Source organism: Cladophialophora immunda, assembly GCF_000835495.1.
Source record: "Cladophialophora immunda strain CBS 83496 unplaced genomic scaffold supercont1.1, whole genome shotgun sequence".
Taxonomy (NCBI): domain Eukaryota; kingdom Fungi; phylum Ascomycota; class Eurotiomycetes; order Chaetothyriales; family Herpotrichiellaceae; genus Cladophialophora; species Cladophialophora immunda.
The window spans coordinates 4,008,781-4,028,241 of NW_015622541.1; the positions used below are offsets into that span (position 1 = coordinate 4,008,781).

The window sequence follows — 19,461 nt, forward strand, 5'->3', positions numbered from 1 at the left end:
GGTTCGGTCGGTGTTGCGGTGTAGCAACCTGGCTCGGCCGGCAGTGATGCAGCATCTTGTCCACCGGTGGTGACATTCGAGAAAACGACAGGGTACGAAGAGAAACTGAATGTTGACTTGCCGAAGCTCGATGTCGGTCATGTTGGCGTAATCAGTTGGCTGGGGATTGAATCATAGTAAGGTGAAAGAGCAGAATCCCTAGGTCCCAGGCAGCGGCTACATAGATGGAGTGCTCTACAGCGTATTGAAGCAAAAAAGCGTAACAGAGGGATACGTGTGGAATCTCCAGCGTCGGATGAGAGGCCGATGGCTCTGCGCCAGTGTTGGAATTTGGAGACGGAAGAGGTGTTGAGAGACGGGTTCATCGGGTTCTGTGCTTCACAGATCTCAGACAGTGAGGTGTTGTCGTCGATGTGCTGGCAGTATTCGAATAAGTCATGTTGACTCAGAGTCGCAGCTGGATGGTTGGGCAGGATTGAGTTCCGCCTCTTGTTGACATTGGCGATCGGCGGAACGGCCTTCTGGTACGCGGGTCGCTTCGCGTACGCCATCGCGAGATTGCTATTCAAGACCAAGCGGTTGATGAACGATTCAGAGTATGAATAAGACGGCTCTGGCAGAATGGTTTCCAACAAGTTGGCGGCGTTGGTGGCTCTGCCTTGGGCCATATATGTTAATGATAACTCGTGGAGGATGTTGTGTCGCGCTTCATGCGCACCGTAGCTGGGACCGGTCATTCTTTGAGCGAGGTCGAGCTGCAATTCGTCCGCCTGCAAAAAAGTTGCTTTGTTTGTACGCAAGCCAGGCCAAGGTTGAGCTTGACGTCCGATTCGACCCAAGGGCCGCACGACTGATTTGATTTTTCGTAGTCTTCCAAGATTTTGTGGAGGAGGCTTGATGCTCAAGATCTTGGTCGGAAGCTATAAGAACGTTCGACAAGCCCACATGGGCATAGAACAATAGCAAACATCCTCGGAACAAACCATGTGCAAGCACACGCTTTATCTGTGAAGGACGAGAAATCTCGAAGAGAGAAATCGAGCGTTGTGGTGCCTGCGCCCGAAGTCACACAGGGCGCAGGCGTAATGACGTAGTAGATGGGCATCCTGGTGACTTTCTTGCTGATAATACTGAAAGACTAACGCCAAGTACCGAGACGCGCCGCTTTAAGGGAGTCTCCAATATAGCCGCTTAAGACGAGGTAGTCGGGTGCAATTACAAGCAATGATGGCCATGGTCGACCTTCCAGCCAACTAGTTGCGGGACATACAACAAACACGAGTGTAGTAGGAAGCCGATACCGTGGTGTACGGAAAGGGCAATCTTCTAGCCGAATGGGGCAACTTTCCCATGCCCGGGGAAACCCGACCCCACTGGAGGACAACTCTATGGTACGTGCCGGGAGACCACGATCCAAGCAAGAAGACGACGCTTTGAGAGTTAGGATTGAAGTTTCTAGCATCTCAGGTATGTCGGCGGTATTACTGATCCAGAACGGCCCCTGACAAATGTCACATCTCTTGCGCATGAACGCCTATGGTTCTGCCATCCGCCGCCCTCTGGCTTTCCCTTCACCGATCATAAAGTGGAGACGGCGTCTAGGGGTGGAAACCCAAAATGGAGGATCTCCGATTTCATCGTTTCTCCAACCTTAGGGTGCCGGTGGTGGAGGGATGACCGGGCCCGGTATGGTGCCATTTGTCAAGCAAGAGGGCAACGGTCGTAGGCTAGGCTCTCAAGCCCGTCTGGATTAGTAAGGCCAAATGTGTCTAGCATGCTGGACTGGGATCGTTGTAAAAGCAAGTCAAGATTGGAAGTCTGTTAACAAAACCACCCCAATTCAAAGATATCCCCATCGCCGATAGAACAACATGGGTTTCAGCGACACCGCGCCGTGCACGGAAATCGTTTACATTCCTACGAAAGTGGGCGACAACCCAAAGGACTTCAGTACCCCGAAGGGAAAGGTCTACAAGGAAATTCTCGACGCCATCGTCGCCCATGGCAAGCCGCAGAATCTGTACTGGGGACACCAAGTCGAGGACCCCAGCCTGTACTTCAACATCCTCGACTGGGATAACGTTGGCGCACATCGGTCTTTTCAGAAATGGTCGTACGTGATCCTTCCAATGGCACCGGCGGTGAACAGCTCTCCTGTTGACTGACAGCTCTGTAGAGGATATCCCGCATTTGTAGACTCGTTCCAGTCTCTTGTCAGCGGCACAGCCTTCCATTTCCACGCGAACCTGGAGCCCCATCCACCTACTGCGGTCTATGACGCCGAGGCCAGCGAACTGCTCCAGCTCTATTTCCCTCTGGATTATTCGGAGGAGGATCAGAAGGTCCTTCACGAGAATGTATCGTGGGTGGGTCAAGTGATCAAAGCCATGTGGCCAGGGTGTAGGGGAGCATCCAGCGGATGGGCATTGGAGGCTCTCGACCTGCCTGACGGCTCTGCGAAGGCCAAGGTCTACATCGTCATGATCGGCTGGGAGAGTGTTGATTCACACACAAAATACCGGGATTCCAAGACATTCGACATGACCGCCCACCACCTAGTAAAGGCGAAGGATCTAGTGACTCTTCAAGTGGGCCACATCGTGGCGCAGAAATATCCATGAGAGGATGCTTGAAAGCTAGAAAATCAATAAAATCAATTCACCCTCGTGTTAAGGATTGAGCGTCATAATCTCATTCTCTCCTATTTGACTATCTCAGCTTGCACACATTCTTCCACAAAGAGAAGCACTAAGACTCCGTTCATGGTGTAGTTGGAATCCTGACGACTCTTTCATCCAAAAGAGTCTTGCGGTTTGTCTGTAGAGAACGAATGGGGCCTTTCGATTGTGAGTAATTCAAAACTGATTGATTACTCTTGCTTTATTTCCACGAGATCATTTGCTCTCGAATTGATCCTTGCCTAATTGGCCTACCAAGTCAACTCTGAGCTGATTGCCGTTTTCAATCTCACTTCTCCTTGCCAATAGCTCTTCGACGTCCCAGTTAGCGGAGATGATGCGACCACTGAGGAAGCTGGAGCGCTCAGAGTCGGCAGCTGCCCAAACGGAGACACCTCCGGCGAGCATGGGATTGTCAAGGTCGAAGTCGCGGAAGAAATCTTGTTGCATGTCGGTGTCCACCATGCCCGGATGGATACTGATGACATTAACGCTGCCATTGTATGCCGCATTCACCATGACTGCCCATTGAAACGCAGCCAACTTGCTAATGCAGTAGCTGGACGCTATCGGATAAACCAGCCATGCACCTGAGGTGCTGATATTTATTATGGTGACGGGTGTGGTTGGGGCTGGCAGAGACGAAATGAAGTACTTTGTGAGGATGAAGAAGCCTTTGACGTTGACCTCCTATCCATGAGGGTTGTAAGCATTAAGTACTTACAATAGTCTTCAGTCAGTTGGGAGGCTAGTACTTACAAAGTTCGACCACCATTCATCCAGAGGCGCCTCGTGGAGGACGGGGCCCCCAGTGTTGGTGGCGGCGTTCAAGGCGGCATTGTTCACGAGAACATCGGCATAGCGGCCGAATTTCTCCTTGATTTTCAGGAAAAGGCCCTCGACGGCGACAACATCAGTGATGTCGAGGGCAACCACCAGGGTCTCTACTGCCGGATTCAACCCACGGACCTCAGCTTCGATAGCCCTGAGCTTCTTCTCGTCACGGGCTATAAGAACAAGACCGCGAGCCCCGGCTATGGCAAAGGATGGCACAATCCCCTATGTCAGCAGGGTCAGTAGAGAATCCGCGGTCCTCTTGTGGGCAAATTTTGTGAGACTAACCTTGGCCCCAATCCCCCTGCTGGCACCTGTAATGACAACAATCTTTCCTGCCAGAGAGTTCGAAGACTTCCGCGGATCGATTGCCGGATAGACATCTTGGAATGTCTTTCTCGTGTATTGGATCGAAGTCACGAAATAGTCCTTCGGCAGACCACCACGTTCCGTCATCTTGAATAGAGAGTTTCGTTTCGCGATACGAGGTATTGAACAAGAAAGTGGCGTTTTATCTCAAGTCGACCCTAGCTTTTTCATGACTATCTGCCTTTTATAAGTGGTACCCGATGTCTGTAGCGTTGCATTACAAGCCCAATCCTCTTGGTTCGGGGACAATTCGTTGGAACAGGAATTTGTCAGCTTCATCACACACCGAACGGTCCGACTTGGTCGCTCTGATGACATATTCACCCTTGGAATATGCAAAATTGCCGTCAGCAAACGGCCGCAAAATGGCCAGAATTGAAGCTATGCCGTTATATTCGAGACATATTCTACATTGTATAAGATTCAACGGTTTAAACTCCTCACCGCCATCTGGAAGTATCCATTAATTTGTCGTATACACTAATGAGCAAGAGCCAAGTTTTTGCTCACTTCCTGTGCCTCTGTGTGTCGGCCGAGAATCCGTCTTCGGCTTGATGAAATTTTCCAGCGGTGCTTCGCGCTTCACCTCGTCCTAGATCTTGTTGATGCGATCATATCCCGTATCAGACAAAGCATCCTTCTCAATGCCCGGAAAAATATTTTCGAGTTATTCGGTGTTTCTTGTACTGATAACATCTGAATCCCTGTGTTCGCTGGAGACGAGTGAATTTGATGCTGCCCAGCGATACGCCAGCGCGGGAACAGTTTTTTCCTTCTGCAATCTGTTCACATTTCTTGAGGGTTTGCCATTTACTAGCAAATGATGGCGGTAAGTACACCAAAGGCCGTGACCGGTGATCTAAATGGGTGTGGATTGAATAGTTGTGGATCAATTTAGAGCGGGCAAGGTAAGGCTGCGTGATTGCAGCCAAGCGATAAAAGCGGCTCCAGTGGAGGCCTTCCACGTGACTCGGTTGACCTTCCCTGGTTTCTAGGCCAAAGGTCTGCCCCAAGCTGCGGCCTTTGCTGCATGATGAGCTCGTCCTCCATTTACTTTCCCGCGACTGCAACACATTCAATCACTTTGCAAGCTTTCCAGATCGGTAGGGGTTCAAGATGAGCCTCATCTACCCTGCAGGTGGCGCTGTTGCCGCATTGGGGGTTGTTGGCCTTTGTACGATTCCCGACTCAGTCCCTGCTGCGATTCCGACCCGTCGCTAACGGATTGCTCCCAGATATGCTCTTCAATGGCGAGGGCGAACAATTCAACGTATGCAGCTGACCTCAAAACGGCTCGCTCTCCGTTCAATTCTGAGACTGATTCATGCGACCACAGGTCGGGCAATTCCTCGAGACAGTGTCTCCATACGTATGGGCAGATCTCGGTATCGGTCTTTGTATAGGTCTATCGGTCGTGGGTGCCGCATGGTAAGACTGCTACGGATTGCCCTTCCATCTTGCCTTTTGGGGGTGTCTGTATACATTGAAGGGTGCGCAAGGGTATTCTCCGGCATTGCTGACCCTCTTCTGTCATGTAGGGGCATCTTCATCACCGGCACATCTATCCTCGGCGGCGGCGTAAAAGCTCCACGGATACGAACGAAGAATCTCATCTCGATCATCTTTTGCGAAGTCGTGGCGATCTACGGCGTCATCATGTCCATCGTCTTTTCCTCCAAAATCAATATGGTACCTGAAGAATCACTATACACGGGACCGAATTACTATACAGGCTACGCCTTGTTCTGGGCGGGAGTGACGGTGGGGATGTGTAACTTGATCTGTGGCGTGAGCGTTGGGATCAACGGGAGCAGTGCAGCTCTTGCTGACGCGGCGGATGCGACTATGTTCGTCAAGGTGTTGGTGATTGAGATCTTTTCGAGTGTGTTGGGGTTGTTTGGGTTGATTATTGGGTTGTTGGTGAGTTCAAAGGCCGCCGAGTTCGAGTGACCGGGAGACTACGTGGTGGTGAGCGAACACATCAGTGCAAGGCTACGACGAGAGACCTGGATAAACAGGCCATATCTTGCTGTTGAAGCAAGCTGTTAGGACAGGCGCCGCCACACAAAGGAAGCTCTCGGCAAAAGGTTGAAGCTGGTGCCGCAGATTGAGATGACTACGGTGTTCATCACATTGGCTGGATGGGGAATGCTGGGATGATATTTGCACAAGTCCAGGCTAGACTCTGTATATTTACGCTTGGGGGAGGCATTGCTCTTGGGGTTTCAGGGCTGAACGTTCAAGCGACCCGAGGCAAGGCTGTGTCATGAGGACGGCCGACGCACGAACAGATGGATACTCGATTTTAAAAGCTAGAGATCAAGCCCGTCGTGATTTTCACGTTACGTTGCTTCAATGTCAATGAGCACAGTGGAATGTACGAGGTAGTCAACGAGTACCTCGTAATGCTTTGCTTTCACGGACTGAGTTGCGGGTGCGGGAGTTTGGGGGACGCACTGAGCCACCACATGCAGCCTGACTAGCCAGCCAACAGCCTCGCCAGCTCGCCAGAACATACGTCACTGTTTGGTTGGCTTTTTGGAGTCTCGCGGTCGAACCTCCAGGCTTCCGCCATGTCATTCGACATGACAGCTAAGAGGGTTCTGGAAGACCTCCATTTGCGGCTGCTTGCTTGTATGACCCTTCCTTTTCTTTAATTTCACTTTGGGGACAAGAGATTGTCGTAGGATGCATTGCTGGAGCGACTGCACTCGGGCAATTTTGCATGCCTCTCAGGACATCCGATTCGACTACGTGCAACTGTTTCCATAATCATGGCTCAGCTCGTCCATACGCTGGGACCTACGTGTGCCTTCTATGAGGACGAGCCTGATGACACTTCCAGCGACGGATTAATCCCCCCAAGGGTCAAAGCACAGTTCTTCTACGTATCCTCGCTCCCGATCGATGACCCTCTCTCTCCACTGCCACCAGTGTCTGCGGACAAGGCCACCGATCTTCCTCCACAACCGTTTTCGGTCCGGGACAATGCCGCCTTGGAAGAAGCATGGCTGACTTTTCAGAAAGGCGATGGAGGGCCTCAGGGTCAAGAAGGAGTGAGCAGAAGGAGGAATTTGGGACAAGAAGGAATATTTTCATTTTCCCAGCTCCGAGACGCCCCGGGCACCAAGGAGGATTCACAAGCAACGAAGTCCGGCTCGTCTAGAACGAAAGGTGTTTCGCGTGGGCGTGCAAAAGCCTGCCCAAAATCACCCTCATCAGGATCCGAGGTCATGCTGGAGCATGCACACAGCGGTTCTAAGGGCGACACTCAACCGGTTGATGCTGAAGAGTTGCGGGAAAATGCCGAGCTCCAGCAACAGCCCAGCAAGGACTCGAGCAAACATAAGAGGCGGTTTTCACCCTTTCATCGCCGACACAAGGAAGCAAAGGACAGCCGCGATGCTCTTCCCAGGCCTGCCGAACTTGCAGAGACGGGTCCACCTGGAACGCAGCCCTTACTGGACCCTTCTTCTGATATCAGCGGTCGACCATTTGCACGCGCGCCTAGTGGGCGCAATGTCAGTTCTGCGCTAACCTATGAACCTGGAGAGAACTATTCTGATGAATCAGCAGCCGAGTCGAGAAGTCGTTCTCGGAGTTCGGGTCGTCGTCGCAAGAAGGAAAAAGGAAACGAGAAAGCTTATGTCCCGGTCGGCGTATCTCGGTTGCACTTGGTCGAAATGCCGGATCTTGTCATGAAACCGATATATTGGTCCCCCATCAATGACACATCCAACGTGATTCGGGCCACTTGGTTCTACAAGGACACCATGTTACCTGTTCCAGCTGACGTGGCGAATCGTCTAGAAGTCGGCTATGAGTACATAAAGCCCTTTGGCCCCGCTTATCAAGAAGAATTACAGGCTTGCATCGATAATGGTGCTTCTGCGGAAATGAAGGTTGTGTACAAGCTGTGGCCTGACGAGCCGAAACCGAGCAGACCTTCCACTGCTTTGGACATGAAGGAAACGGACGAAAGCGACGGACAGCGGAAGGGGAGCAAGGATCTGCCAGAAATCATCCAGAATGCTGCTGCAGATCCTCGAAATACCCCAGACAAACGGCTCTTCGCGACTCACAGCGTCATCTACACGGATGCTCGGAATGCTCAAATCTTGAAGCCTAACCTGCTTCCTTCTATTTCACAGAATCGCCGCCCTTTGAGTTCCCTTCGGAAAGGGAGACAGATCGGCGTTGCAGTTGTCCGTGGGTTCGACCGCAAGGCGTGGCTGAAAATCCATCCCGATCCCAAAATGGACGCTAAGGCAGCTCATGCGAAGGTCGGAGCCTATATGTCTCAATCAGGAGATGCCACTACCCGAGGACGGCGAATGTCATGCGCAGCTTGCGAGCACGATAGCAAAGCGCCGAAGGTTACTGACCTTGTCTTTGTCATCCATGGCATTGGGCAAAAGCTATCAGAAAGAGTAGACAGCTTCCATTTCACTCACGCCGTGAATGGTCTGCGACGGGAATTCAATGTTGAACTGGCAAGCGAAGTCGTGAAAGGAAATCTGAGGCATGGAACGGGCATCATGGTCCTGCCTGTGAACTGGCGGTTGACTGTCTCGTTTGACGAGGATATGAAGGCTGCTTCCGAAGGCACCGAGAATAAATACGCCTTGAAGGACATCACTCCCGATACACTCCCTGCTGTCCGATCCATTATCAGCGACGTGATGCTGGACATTCCCTACTACATGTCACACCACAAGGAAAAGATGACCTCGGCAGTCATTAGGGAAGCCAACCGAGTCTACCGACTTTGGTGTCGTAATAACCCAGGATTTGAAGACTATGGCAGAGTACACCTGGTTGCCCACTCCCTCGGGTCAGTCATGGCCATGGAGATTCTCAGTCAACAGCCTACTCGACTTGGCAAGGACATGAAATTTGATCCCAAAAGGCCAAGCGAGAAGATCTTCGAATTTGACACGACCAACATGTTCTGCTGTGGGAGCCCTTCGGGCTTCTTCCTGCTTCTTCATGGCGCCAATCTGGTCCCGAGAAAAGGCAGGGACAAACCTGGTATGAAAGGGGAGGATCGTCAACCGGGGATTGCCAGCGAAGCAAAATACGGATGTCTCGCCGTCGACAACATCTATAATATCGTCCACAGAAACGATCCAATCTCCTATCTGCAAAACGCATCCGTGGATGAACTGTACGCGAAGTCCCTTCAACCGGCAGTTATACCCAGTGCTAGTGTCAGCTTCATGACACGCATCGGCCACAGCCTTCGATGGGCTTCGGGTACCACGGGTGATCCGTACTCTGCCATCGTTTCGCCAGCCCGTCCACAACTCACCCACCTGCCCAGCACTGTGGAACTGGAGACACACAATTTCACCCGCGAAGAAGTTGCCGAGAAACGTATGTATCTGCTCAATGACAATGGGCAGATTGACTGGTTCCTGTCGGCAGGCGCCGGTCCCTTGGAATTCCAATACTTGAACATGCTCAGCGCACATAGCAGTTATTGGATTTTACAGGACTTTGTGAGATTCTTGGTTGTGGAGATTGGGAGAGAGCCCGGGAAAAGTCATACGCTGCCGGCGCTCCGGGCTTTGAAGAGGCGCGAGTACAAGAGAGGCGATATTCCTTGAGTGGGTTTGGTTCTCGTTGCACAGGTGTCCGGATCAAAATCAGCATTGCATGGTATGTTCTCTGTGGGTTCGAGGCATGGTTTGACTCTCAAGGCGCTGCGGAATCCAGACCACAGCATCATATCACACAAGGACAAGGCTAGAGAAGCATAAAGTTACAGCGACGGATTTGGTGTCCCACGGCGTGTTATTCTTATGACATTGATACCCCTCTCTGCGCTCTGGTGGATAGATAGGCTGGGTACTGTACACCTCCGAATGCAACAGCTTTCGCCTCATCACGTCGACGCCTTCTCGTGACAGCTTCATGTAGTCTTTGCGTATATAATTTCGGGTCCCCCGGTTCTTTAGAGTCACTGTGAAATCAATATCCCAACACCATCCCGACCATCAGCGCCTCACACACGCCCCCGTCCTCAACGTATCCTTCCCTCTGAGGGAGAACCAACAATCCATTGGCACTCGCTAGGCTGCCTACCCGAGAACTCCGCTGCATGCCTGTGCTCCGCGCCACGAGCTTGCCGTCGTCTGGGTCCACCGAGACCAGCACGCGGTGGTACTCGACGCGGGCCTTGTCGCAGCGCACGCGGCCCTGGACGCGGACTTTGACCCGCGGGGCACCCTCGCCCGGCAGGCCCGTCATGTGCTGGATGCAGGGCAGCACGAAGAGGTTGGCCGTGACGAGCGCGCTGGCCGGGTTGCCGGGCAGGCCGAAGATGAGCCTCGTCTCGCGCCCGCCGCTGCTGGTGCTGGTGCTGGTGCCCGACGAGCCCTTGACCGGCACGCTGGCAAAGGTGGTGGGTTTGCCGGGCTTCATGTTGACGCGGCCGAAGTGGACGTGCCCGCCCAGGGCGCGCTCGACGGTCGGCTTCAGCAGGTCGAGCTCGCCCATCGACACGCCGCCCGTCGTGACGACCAGGTCCAGCTCGTGCAGCCGGAAGGCGTCGCGCAGCTTGTGCTCCAGCTCGTGGTGCGGCGTGTCGCGCGCGACGCCCAGGTCCACCACGGCCTCGCACATCCGCCACCCGCGCAGCAGCGTCAGCAGGGACGGCCGGTTCGAGTCGCGGATCATCCCGCCGCTCAGGGCTCCGTCGTACGTGACGTCCGTCACCTCGTCGCCCGTCGACATGACCCCGACCCGGGGTTTCCGGTGGACGGGGACCGTCTTGATGCCCGCCGCCGCGAGGACGCCGATCTCGCCGCCGAGGGCGCTGATCTGCGTCCCCTTGGCCACAATCACTTGGCCCAGTTGGATGTCGCTCCCGGGCTCGCGAATGTTTTCCCCTTCCACGAGTTCGTCCGTGAGGATCTCCACGCTGGCCTCCTCCTTCCCGTCTGGTGTGAGTGTGGAGATGACCGTGTCTTCCACCATGACTACTGCGTTGGCGTTTGCTGGTAGCGGCGCGCCGGTGGTGATCCGGGCTATCTGACCCTTTTGGAGAGGGGGTGGTAAGGATGACGCTTGGGCGTGCGAGACCGAGGCGACGGGGAAGACCCCCTTGATGCTCTGCGAGGTGGCCTTGTCGGGGACGATGACGGCATATCCATCCACTATGCTGGCGCGGTAGGCGGGGACAGCCTCTGCGGCTTTGATATCCTCGGCCGCCACGTAGCCTATCAAGTCAGGTGATACGTCTCTTATTTCGACTATGGGAGACGGTGCATTTTCGAGGATTTTCGACACGGCGTCTGACACGTTCAGCATTGGGTATGGGGATGACCGGTAGCGTGCCGTGGCACCGAGCCTGGGGTCGTTGGATTGTAGTTGAGGTCGCTCGGAGGGGGTGGTGTGAGCTTTGGGGATTTTGTGTCCTCCATGGCCACCCCCGCCTCCATGACTGTGGTCATGGTCGTGGTTATGATGGTGATTGTGGTCATGTCCACCAGTCGTAGCAGGGGGCCCCGCCGTCGCACTCGACGTTGCTGGTGTAGCACCGCCGGATGTTGATGGGCCAACTCCAGCCTCCTTCTCCAACTTCTTCACTCCTCCCACATGGGCAGCCCTAGAGTCCTGACCTGCAGCTTGCAAGCACGCGTGTGGCAATAGTTTCAACACAGCCTGTAGGTTCTCCTTGGCGCCCTTGGGCGACCCGGGCAGGGTGATAATGATAGATTTATACCTCACGCCCGCCACAGGCCGCGACATCATGGCAAAAGGCGTGATCTGGAACGAAGCAGATAGCATGCCGTGGACGATGCCGGGAGCGTGACGGTGGATCAGGGGCGTAATGGCTTCCGGCGTGAAGTCTCGTCGCGCGAAGCCTGTCCCTCCAGTCGTGACGACCAAGTTGACCACGCCGCCATTGGTGGCTTCATTCTCGGAATCTGTCCACCCGCGGACGACCCGTTGAATCTCCAGCACATCGTCCTTGACGATCTCAAAAAGTGGCTCGCTCCATTTCCCGGCGCCGTCGTCCGAGAATACGTCCTTGAGGATGGGGATGGATTTGTCGGTTGATGGATCGGCTGCCGCAGTGTCGGAGACGACCAGTATGGCGGGACGGAGGAGAGGCGCTGAGCTCATTGCTGCGATGTGAGTTCCCCGAGCCGTCCAGCCAGATATTCGTCGAACTTCAGGATCATGGGAGGAGTATAGAAGTAATGATAGCTGAATCGAGATGACGGAGAAAGTGATGTCCAGGGTAATTGATCCGGCCTTCGGAAATACGATGATCCGGGATGACCTCGCACGGGCTTCATCTCCACCACCTTTCACCATCCATCACCTCCAACACCTCCACCTCTTGTCCCCCTTGTCGCTTGTATGTGTAATACAAACCCTGTCGACCCTTTGCCGAGAAGCTTGCGAATACGTCGTCTGCGAGAAATGGCACTATCCATCTGCCTGCAAGCTCATTGAATCCCCCACTCTTCTTCAACAATATCGCTGCCTGTCCTGGCCAGTGGTAAGTATCTACACACACATGTGAGCATACAATATTCTTCCTCTTCTTTGTTGCCATCCAAGAGCCTGCCCTTGATTAGCCAATCATTAGTCTCCCTTGTTGGAGCCTTGTCAATTCTCACACAGACCTGAATTGGACTTGCTGGACGATCCATATCATGGACATTGTCTCGCCACAAGCTCCTTTCTCCTTCCCTCCCGTTGGCGCGGGCCACACGAACCTGACAGCCGCATGTCTCTCCTCAACTCTCCCGAGGCCAACTCTGTTCGGCGGAGAGATACTCAGCGTTACCTCTTCGCTGGTAGCCAACTATTCCGCAGCGTTTTGGTATCCACCAAACTTCTTCAATTCGGACCCGCCACTCTACGGCGAAGACAGCAACCTCGACTTCTGCAATGTTACCGTGACGTACACACATCCTGGTCAAAACGACACGGTCAACGTGATTGTGTGGCTTCCCCTTTCGGTGTCGGATGAGGTTCATGTCGGTACCAATGACCACGGACCAGATCATGCCGGGGCTAGCAACAAAGGAACATCCCCATCTTGGAACGGCCTCCTCCTCTCCCAAGGCGGCGGCGGCTTCTCCATGTGCCTCCCCGGCTTCATCTCTCATGCGGCCCTTTCGCAAGGCTATGCCATCTCGCGCACGGACGGTGGTCATGAACCGCAAACCTTCAGCCCTGAGCAGCCCGAGACGGAGACGTGGGCCATGCTCTCTCCGGGAAACGTCAACTTGTACCTCCTCCAGGATTTCGCCTCCGTCTGCTTGCACGATATGGCCGTCATCTCCAAATCCATCGTCACCTCCTTCTACGGCGTGGCCCCGAAACACAGCTATTTTCAGGGCTGTTCCACCGGTGGGAGACAGGGCCTGATGCTTGCGCAACGCTATCCGGGGGACTATGACGGCATCCTGGCGGCCGCTCCCGCGATATACTGGCCCAAGTTAATCGTCATGCACTATTTCGCGCACATGATGATGCATTCCCTCAAGGCGTATCCTCCGGCGTGTGAGCTCGAGGCGATCACGAAAGCCGCGATCGAGGAGTGCGACGAGTTGGACGGGGTCAAGGACGGGGTCATCTCGAACGAGGAAGACTGTGAATTTGACCCGTTCACGCTCGCGGGCAAGGAAATCCCCTGTAGGATGGAGTACGCCGACGACGTCGATGAAGACGAGGACGAAGGTGACGACGAGCAGCGCCGGCAGCGAGCAAATCACACGGTCATCAGAGTCGGCTACGCGGGCCCGCACATCGCGTGGCACCTCTGGGGCGCCGCCCCGGGCTCCCTCCGCGAACCCAACTGGCACCGCCTGACGCACTCGACGCCCCTGACGTCCTTCGCCGCCACGACCTGCTTCCGCAAAAACAACACCTGCGTGGCCAACCCGAGCCCCTTGATGCTCGACTGGATCCGGCTCTTTCTCTACAAGGACCCCAGCCTCACGGCCGCGGACCTCGCCGAGCGCATCACGCTGCCCGAGCTCGGCCGCCTCTTCGCCCAGTCCGAGGAGGAGTACCACTCGTTCCTCGCGACCAGCAACCCGGACCTGAGCGCGTTCCACCGGCGTGGCGGCAAGATGATCACCTGGCACGGCACGAGTGACGAGGCCATCATGCCGGGCCAGACGCAGCAGTACTACGACGAGGTGCTGCGCCACGCAGGCACCCCGCACTCGGGCATCGACGGCGAGGTCAGGGACTTTTACCGCATCTTCCTCGCCCCGGGCGTGCAGCACTGCGGTGGCGGGGAGGGCGCCCTGCCCGTCGACGTGCTGGGCCAGCTGAGGCGGTGGGTCGAAGAAGGCGTCGCCCCGGACGTGCTCCACGGAGAGAGCTTCACCCGCCGCCACGGCGACAAGATCCGCAGGCCGCTGTGCCGGTATCCGCTCGTGGCGAGGTACAAGGGCCACGGCGACGCGAAGAAGGCAGAGAGCTTTGAGTGTGCGACCTCGTTCTGAGCACGTGGGTTTCGAAATGTCTGGGATATTATAGTGTCGGTGGTTTGAGCTGGTTGATATAGTCGGACGGCGGTGTGGACCGTCGACCCCATGTGGTGGTTGAAAAGCAAAGATACAGGTAAACAAAAGGGTCAATCAAGCACATCCTGGTCTCCTCGAGCACAACGCGAATTTGCCATGTTACGTGTATAATTTACATTTTCCATCCTCACCGGCCATGTCCCTTGGTCCTCGCAGAGCTAGAGAGGGCTCGATAAGCAGGTATGTAACAAAGATCCTCTCTCTGTAATATCTCACATCCCAGATCCAATGCGGAGAGCTGGTATATATACAAATATACATTTTGAGCGGGTGGAACATCACTCGAATTTGCCCTGTACAGCCGAATTTCGGTTCCGCATCCCCGCCTGTTGGGAATGCCCATGCTGTATGCAAACACCTTTTAATCATGCATGAGCTTTTTCATGATCTCTCCTCTCTTTCCAAACTCCTTGCTGCTAAAATGTCACATTGCGTGCACCTGCACCGTGCAAAAGACGCCTCCTCTTTCATTGGTTTCCAGAATGTAATACATTCACGAAAAGAAGTAAGTGCTGTCCTTCAGCCTGTTGACATCAAAGTCACCCCTTTTAGGCACAGGTCGGAACTTGATGGGCAGCCACAACCATATTTGGTTGTTCTGGCTCTTCTGGCCAGTCTTTCTCTTTTGTGTTCGGAGCCTCTGCCCGAAGGCATTTACAGCAACTTGGTGTGCCTTTGCGACTGGGTCCGATGGGGTTACATCGTGCATGGTATCGCCGGCCTTGCCGATGTCGATGGTGTCTTCGTCATTGTCGTTGGCGACCGAATCTCTCAGCGGATCCAAAGTGCTTGCTAGGTCGATGTCATCAGACACTCCGCTCGCGTTGAGGGCTGCATCCACAATCTCCTCTTTGGCACAATCCATAGTCTCGGGGATAGCGCCGATGGCTGTCTCTCCCAAAGAGTCACGATGAAACAAATACTTATCTCCATCGTATTGGTCGTATAGACTGGCCGCTGTTACCATCCGCTCGCCCTCCTCCTTCTGTTTAGGATCATCACTGGCCATTAATTTCTTCTTTCGGATTTCTCGCAACAATTCAGCATGCCGTCTTTTCTGGATGCTCTTCAACCCATTCCCTGCAGGAAAGACTCCTTCGGCGACCATCTGCCTACGGTACTCGGTGATGGCTTTCCCAAGCATATTGGACTTGTTAATTTGCGCCAAGTAGAAATGACCGTCGTACCGCTTGTTGAATTCGGCCGCAAGCCGCCCGATGATGTCGTCGCTATGCATTCGGATGAAAGCATCTCGCAAGAGTTCATTGAGAGAATTGACATCGGCAGCGTGAGTCCAGAAACTGTCGTGCACGGCAGAGAAACTGAGCCCAAGTTCGTTGGCCTTCAAAGCCGAGAGGACCATATGCGTCGCATCAAGGGAATGGATGAAGTTCGGAGGGAATGCCTGCAACTGCTTTCTCTTGTTGACAGCGTCTGCAACACTCGGTTGGGCCAGTGTGATGCTCTGGAGATTGGTTTGGATCGTCAATCCCTTATTGATGCGATAGGGCTGCACCACAGGCAATTTGAGAGGTGTGGTCCAAATGACCGGTGACCGGAATGCTGCTGACTCCAATACCTCCTTGCCCTTGGCTTTGCTTCGGCCTGATCGTTCTTTAGCCTTCGGCACGCCAGAGGCTTCCTTTTCGTAAATTCTTTCTTGCTGTGCGGGCGAGATCGAGGAGCTGATACGGTTGGCACAATCGCCCAACCAGTACTGGATTTCGTGGGCTCCAGTGAACAGTGCACCAAGACCTCTGAAGATCTTTCTTGCAATGTACGTCGATGCTTTGCCTGAAAGCCCAGCAGCCTCAACTTCCGGGATCAGGACTTCCACCTGTTTTCGCACCTGGCGAATCGCGCCAAGGAAGGTGACCCCGTAGACGTTAGTCATGACCGTCTGCTTGACCACTTTGCGTGTAACTTTGTCGTCAAGCAGTTTTGCCAGCGAGTCACCCTTGGCCGCGTCTTCCTTGATTTCAGCCTTGACTAGCTCGCACACACCGCTATAAACGTCGGCAGGCTTGTCGCCCGGTTCTAAGTTGACTTGCCGGGCTCCAGCGAGGTCCCCGCCTAGGGCAGCGTAATGCTGCAGTCCATTGCACGAGCCATCTTGATGAATTGGCAGTCTGGAAACGAACTTCGTAGGGTCGGGGTTCGCGAGAGCGTTGGTCAATTCGAAACAAGTGGCTAGACATTGCCACGGATCCTCCGCGGTGAGCCACCAGCGTCGTCCATTGAGAGGGTTATTGACGGAGTCGTAAATGTCGTCCAGGTGGTCCATGGGAAACTGGGCACGGTCAGACAAACTAGCCTTGTCGTATCCGTAAACATTGGCAAGATGGATTTTCAGCCAGCGCAGTCCGTCGTTGCCCAGCTCACGGCCTTTGTCAAACAACAAGAGGCCTCGACAATTATCGGCACCCATTTGATTGAGATAGGGTGGAATAGGATAGGCACGCCCGCGGAAGTCGATATTATGCGGCAAATAGAACGTCTCATTGAGGTAGGCCTTTGCGATCTCCATCTGGAAATTCTGAAAGCACCGATTCGAATGGATGCCTGTTCGCTCGTTGTCCATTGCGCGCATCTTGGAGAACCACTCCCAGCGCTCCTTTTGCGTGGCATTCTCACCAGGTCGTTCGATTTCAGGGAAGACTTTGTTGAGAGGCGGGAGGTTGGCGACCTCTTCGCCGCTATTCCAGGCCTCGAGCATGATGGAGAACACGTCCTTGTTGATCCGCCAGCCAGTCTTGCCAAGGACGTCAACCCCAGCAAATAGCTGGTCCAGATCACCTCGGCTTGCAGCAGCGATGCCGTAGTCCTTTTGCGCGGTTTCGTTCTGCTTGATTCGGAGAAATGGTTGCTTGGACTCCAGAAACCCTCCATCGTAGAAGCCTTTCCAGGGTTTGGGCGGGCACACCATGGGTAATTGCTTGGCAATCAGATGTTCTGCGGGTTCGCTAACTAGAAGCTTGACAAACTCTTCATGCAGGGACACCATACCCACCTTTCGGCCATTATGATAGGTAGTGGAATGCAGAAAGACAGGCTGAGGCATTGAAAGTGCAGCTCCGGTGTTTGGGTCCTTTCTCGTGATCGTGATCTTGGCAGTCTCGAACATAAGTTCACAAAGTACAGCCCCGACCTTCCCGTGTATTGCTTTGGTCCACTCTTTACTGTACACAAACGGTCGAGCAGCATGGTGAGATGAGCGTCTATGCAGATGCGAGGATAGCGTTGCTTCATGCTCGAATGGGGATTCGATGATTCCTTGTCTCTTTGCCTTGCGCATGGCATTTCTTTCCCGATTGATGTTCGTCGCGTTGTATTCATTTTCGAGAGTCTGTCCCAGTGAAGTGACCAGCCGGACTAGCTTGACTGATTTCGAAGCGCCCACCTTGCTCATGATCTGCATCAAGGCGATGGAGGTGACAGCAGCCACATGCTCCGGAGGTAGCAGCTCAAGAAATGGCGAGCACTCGGCTCTGAGTTTCTGCTGTGCTGACTTTGGACCAGCCAGTTCATCCTCTTCCCTAGCTAGCTTGATCTCCTGCTTGATCTTTTCAGCCATTATCTCATGCCATTGCCAAAGTAAAGCTCCAATTTCGCCATGAGCGAGATCCGTGGGCAGAATCCCTATGCTAGCTCTTTTCTGGAATTCGGCCTTCCACCGGTCGAGAGCGGATTGGATTGCGTCTCTCTCCAGCCGTCGTTGCCGTTGTGTAAGGGGGTCTTCTTCCGACCTTGTCTCGACAATGTTTTCCGTCTGTTCGGAGAAGAGAGACAGCGAGCGTCTAAGCGAAGACAAACCCAATCCCTTTTGTTCTGTTTCTCGAACATGGACTTGCTCTTTCTCCATAGATTCGGTCCGCACTGAGTCTGGCGGTAGGGTGTCGGGAAAAGGCTCCGCCTGACGGGCGGTAACTTCGATTGTACAGATTTCAGAGAGTTTCCCAAGATCTCTGTCATCCAGAACATCTCGCATACTCAGAACCTTGCTCTCCAATTGGTACTTTTTGGTCATATCCCAGTAGCGGCGTACTGTCCGGTCTCTTTTCGATCCAACCAAGGTCTCCAACGCCGCCTTTAATTTTAACGCAAAGGTATGAGCGTCTGGTTCCAGGTCCGCTTTTCTCATGTGCACCTCAATCCATTCATTTATCTGTTTTTCATGATGGGTATTGCGGCTCCATATGAGATCGTCCACCATAGCGGCAAGAACGCGGTTGAATGAGTTTCTCAATCGAGCGGGATTATTTTGACAGAAGAGGCTCAACTGTGACAGGAGTGTGAATGCCCGATCCCACCGGTGGACTTGGAGACAAGCGTCTAGGGTGGCCTCGATCTCATCAATATTCCTCAGCTTGTTGTTGCCCGCATTGCTCTCGAGGTGATCTTCGAGCAGCTCAGCGGCGTCGAGCATCAATATCTGAGAGAGGTCGAAAGGAGAAAGGTCACTTTTGGAAGATCGATGCGGGTTCTGTGTTATAGGATATTCTCGGTTGCCATAGGTGAAAGGGATATATTCATCGCTGCGGTCAAAGTTTTCGTGTGCGGACGCTGGGGAGGCGAGATGTCTAGACTGGGTGATAGGCGCAGGCAAAGTTTTTGGGCGCGACACCGTGGGACGTGTGGTTATTGATCTGTGCTTGTGTCTGGCAGTATACGGTTGAGCGAGGGCGGGACACAGCCACGGTAACTGTATTCTTTCTGCCGCCTGTTGGACATATTGAAGGGCATGCTTCGAGTTGGCCGCAGCTCGCGTGCGCAGCATTGCGCAAAACCAGATGCAAGACTGCTCGAAGAAGCTGCAATGATAGGATTTTCAATGAAATCTATCATCACAGAGGCCCTCCGCAGCGCCCAATGGATGGAAAAGGAGTCTTGAGGTGATGGTACAATCTCGTCGATGGACAGAACATGGAGTGACTTGGAGCGCATGGCAAAAAATCATTTTGGGTTCAGGAGCACCTGCACCTGCCAGCATTGGGCGGAGCTTTGCCGGTGGAGCCCGA

At 53.9% G+C, this 19,461-nt stretch overlaps 7 protein-coding genes across 7 annotated transcripts; 4 read left to right on the forward strand and 3 right to left on the reverse strand.

Moving 5' to 3' along the window:
* Positions 1-137: 137 nt before the first annotated feature.
* On the reverse strand, positions 138-737 carry PV07_01172 (uncharacterized protein; the record flags this gene model as incomplete). Its single annotated transcript, XM_016387682.1, has 1 exon — positions 138-737. The coding sequence occupies one exon, from the start codon at positions 735-737 to the stop codon at positions 138-140; it is 600 nt and encodes a 199-aa protein (XP_016254610.1).
* Positions 738-1,871: 1,134 nt separating this feature from the next.
* PV07_01173 (uncharacterized protein) lies at positions 1,872-2,621 on the forward strand (the record flags this gene model as incomplete). Its single annotated transcript, XM_016387683.1, has 2 exons — positions 1,872-2,113; positions 2,177-2,621. The coding sequence occupies 2 exons, from the start codon at positions 1,872-1,874 to the stop codon at positions 2,619-2,621; spliced, it is 687 nt and encodes a 228-aa protein (XP_016254611.1).
* A 2,376-nt stretch (positions 2,622-4,997) lies between these two features.
* On the forward strand, positions 4,998-5,831 carry PV07_01174 (V-type ATPase, C subunit; the record flags this gene model as incomplete). The annotated part of the gene is made up of 4 exons (XM_016387684.1): positions 4,998-5,055; positions 5,117-5,151; positions 5,218-5,309; positions 5,420-5,831. The coding sequence occupies 4 exons, from the start codon at positions 4,998-5,000 to the stop codon at positions 5,829-5,831; spliced, it is 597 nt and encodes a 198-aa protein (XP_016254612.1).
* An 824-nt stretch (positions 5,832-6,655) lies between these two features.
* Positions 6,656-9,490, forward strand: PV07_01175 (uncharacterized protein; the record flags this gene model as incomplete). Its single annotated transcript, XM_016387685.1, has 1 exon — positions 6,656-9,490. The coding sequence occupies one exon, from the start codon at positions 6,656-6,658 to the stop codon at positions 9,488-9,490; it is 2,835 nt and encodes a 944-aa protein (XP_016254613.1).
* A 107-nt stretch (positions 9,491-9,597) lies between these two features.
* PV07_01176 (uncharacterized protein) lies at positions 9,598-12,072 on the reverse strand. The gene has a single exon (XM_016387686.1). The coding sequence runs from the start codon at positions 12,012-12,014 to the stop codon at positions 9,855-9,857; it is 2,160 nt and encodes a 719-aa protein (XP_016254614.1). The 5' UTR covers positions 12,015-12,072; the 3' UTR covers positions 9,598-9,854.
* Positions 12,073-12,225: 153 nt separating this feature from the next.
* Positions 12,226-14,660, forward strand: PV07_01177 (uncharacterized protein). Its single transcript, XM_016387687.1, has one exon. The coding sequence runs from the start codon at positions 12,554-12,556 to the stop codon at positions 14,360-14,362; it is 1,809 nt and encodes a 602-aa protein (XP_016254615.1). The 5' UTR covers positions 12,226-12,553; the 3' UTR covers positions 14,363-14,660.
* Positions 14,511-19,377, reverse strand: PV07_01178 (uncharacterized protein). The gene has a single exon (XM_016387688.1). The coding sequence runs from the start codon at positions 19,218-19,220 to the stop codon at positions 14,937-14,939; it is 4,284 nt and encodes a 1,427-aa protein (XP_016254616.1). The 5' UTR covers positions 19,221-19,377; the 3' UTR covers positions 14,511-14,936.
* Positions 19,378-19,461: the final 84 nt, after the last annotated feature.

Excerpts from the sequence above, each read along its gene's own strand:
- PV07_01176 (XM_016387686.1), bottom strand. The coding sequence starts at position 12,014 with ATGAGCTCAGCGCCTCTCCTCCGTCCCGCCATACTGGTCGTCTCCGAC.
- PV07_01177 (XM_016387687.1), top strand. The coding sequence starts at position 12,554 with ATGGACATTGTCTCGCCACAAGCTCCTTTCTCCTTCCCTCCCGTTGGC.
- PV07_01178 (XM_016387688.1), bottom strand. The coding sequence starts at position 19,220 with ATGCTGCGCACGCGAGCTGCGGCCAACTCGAAGCATGCCCTTCAATAT.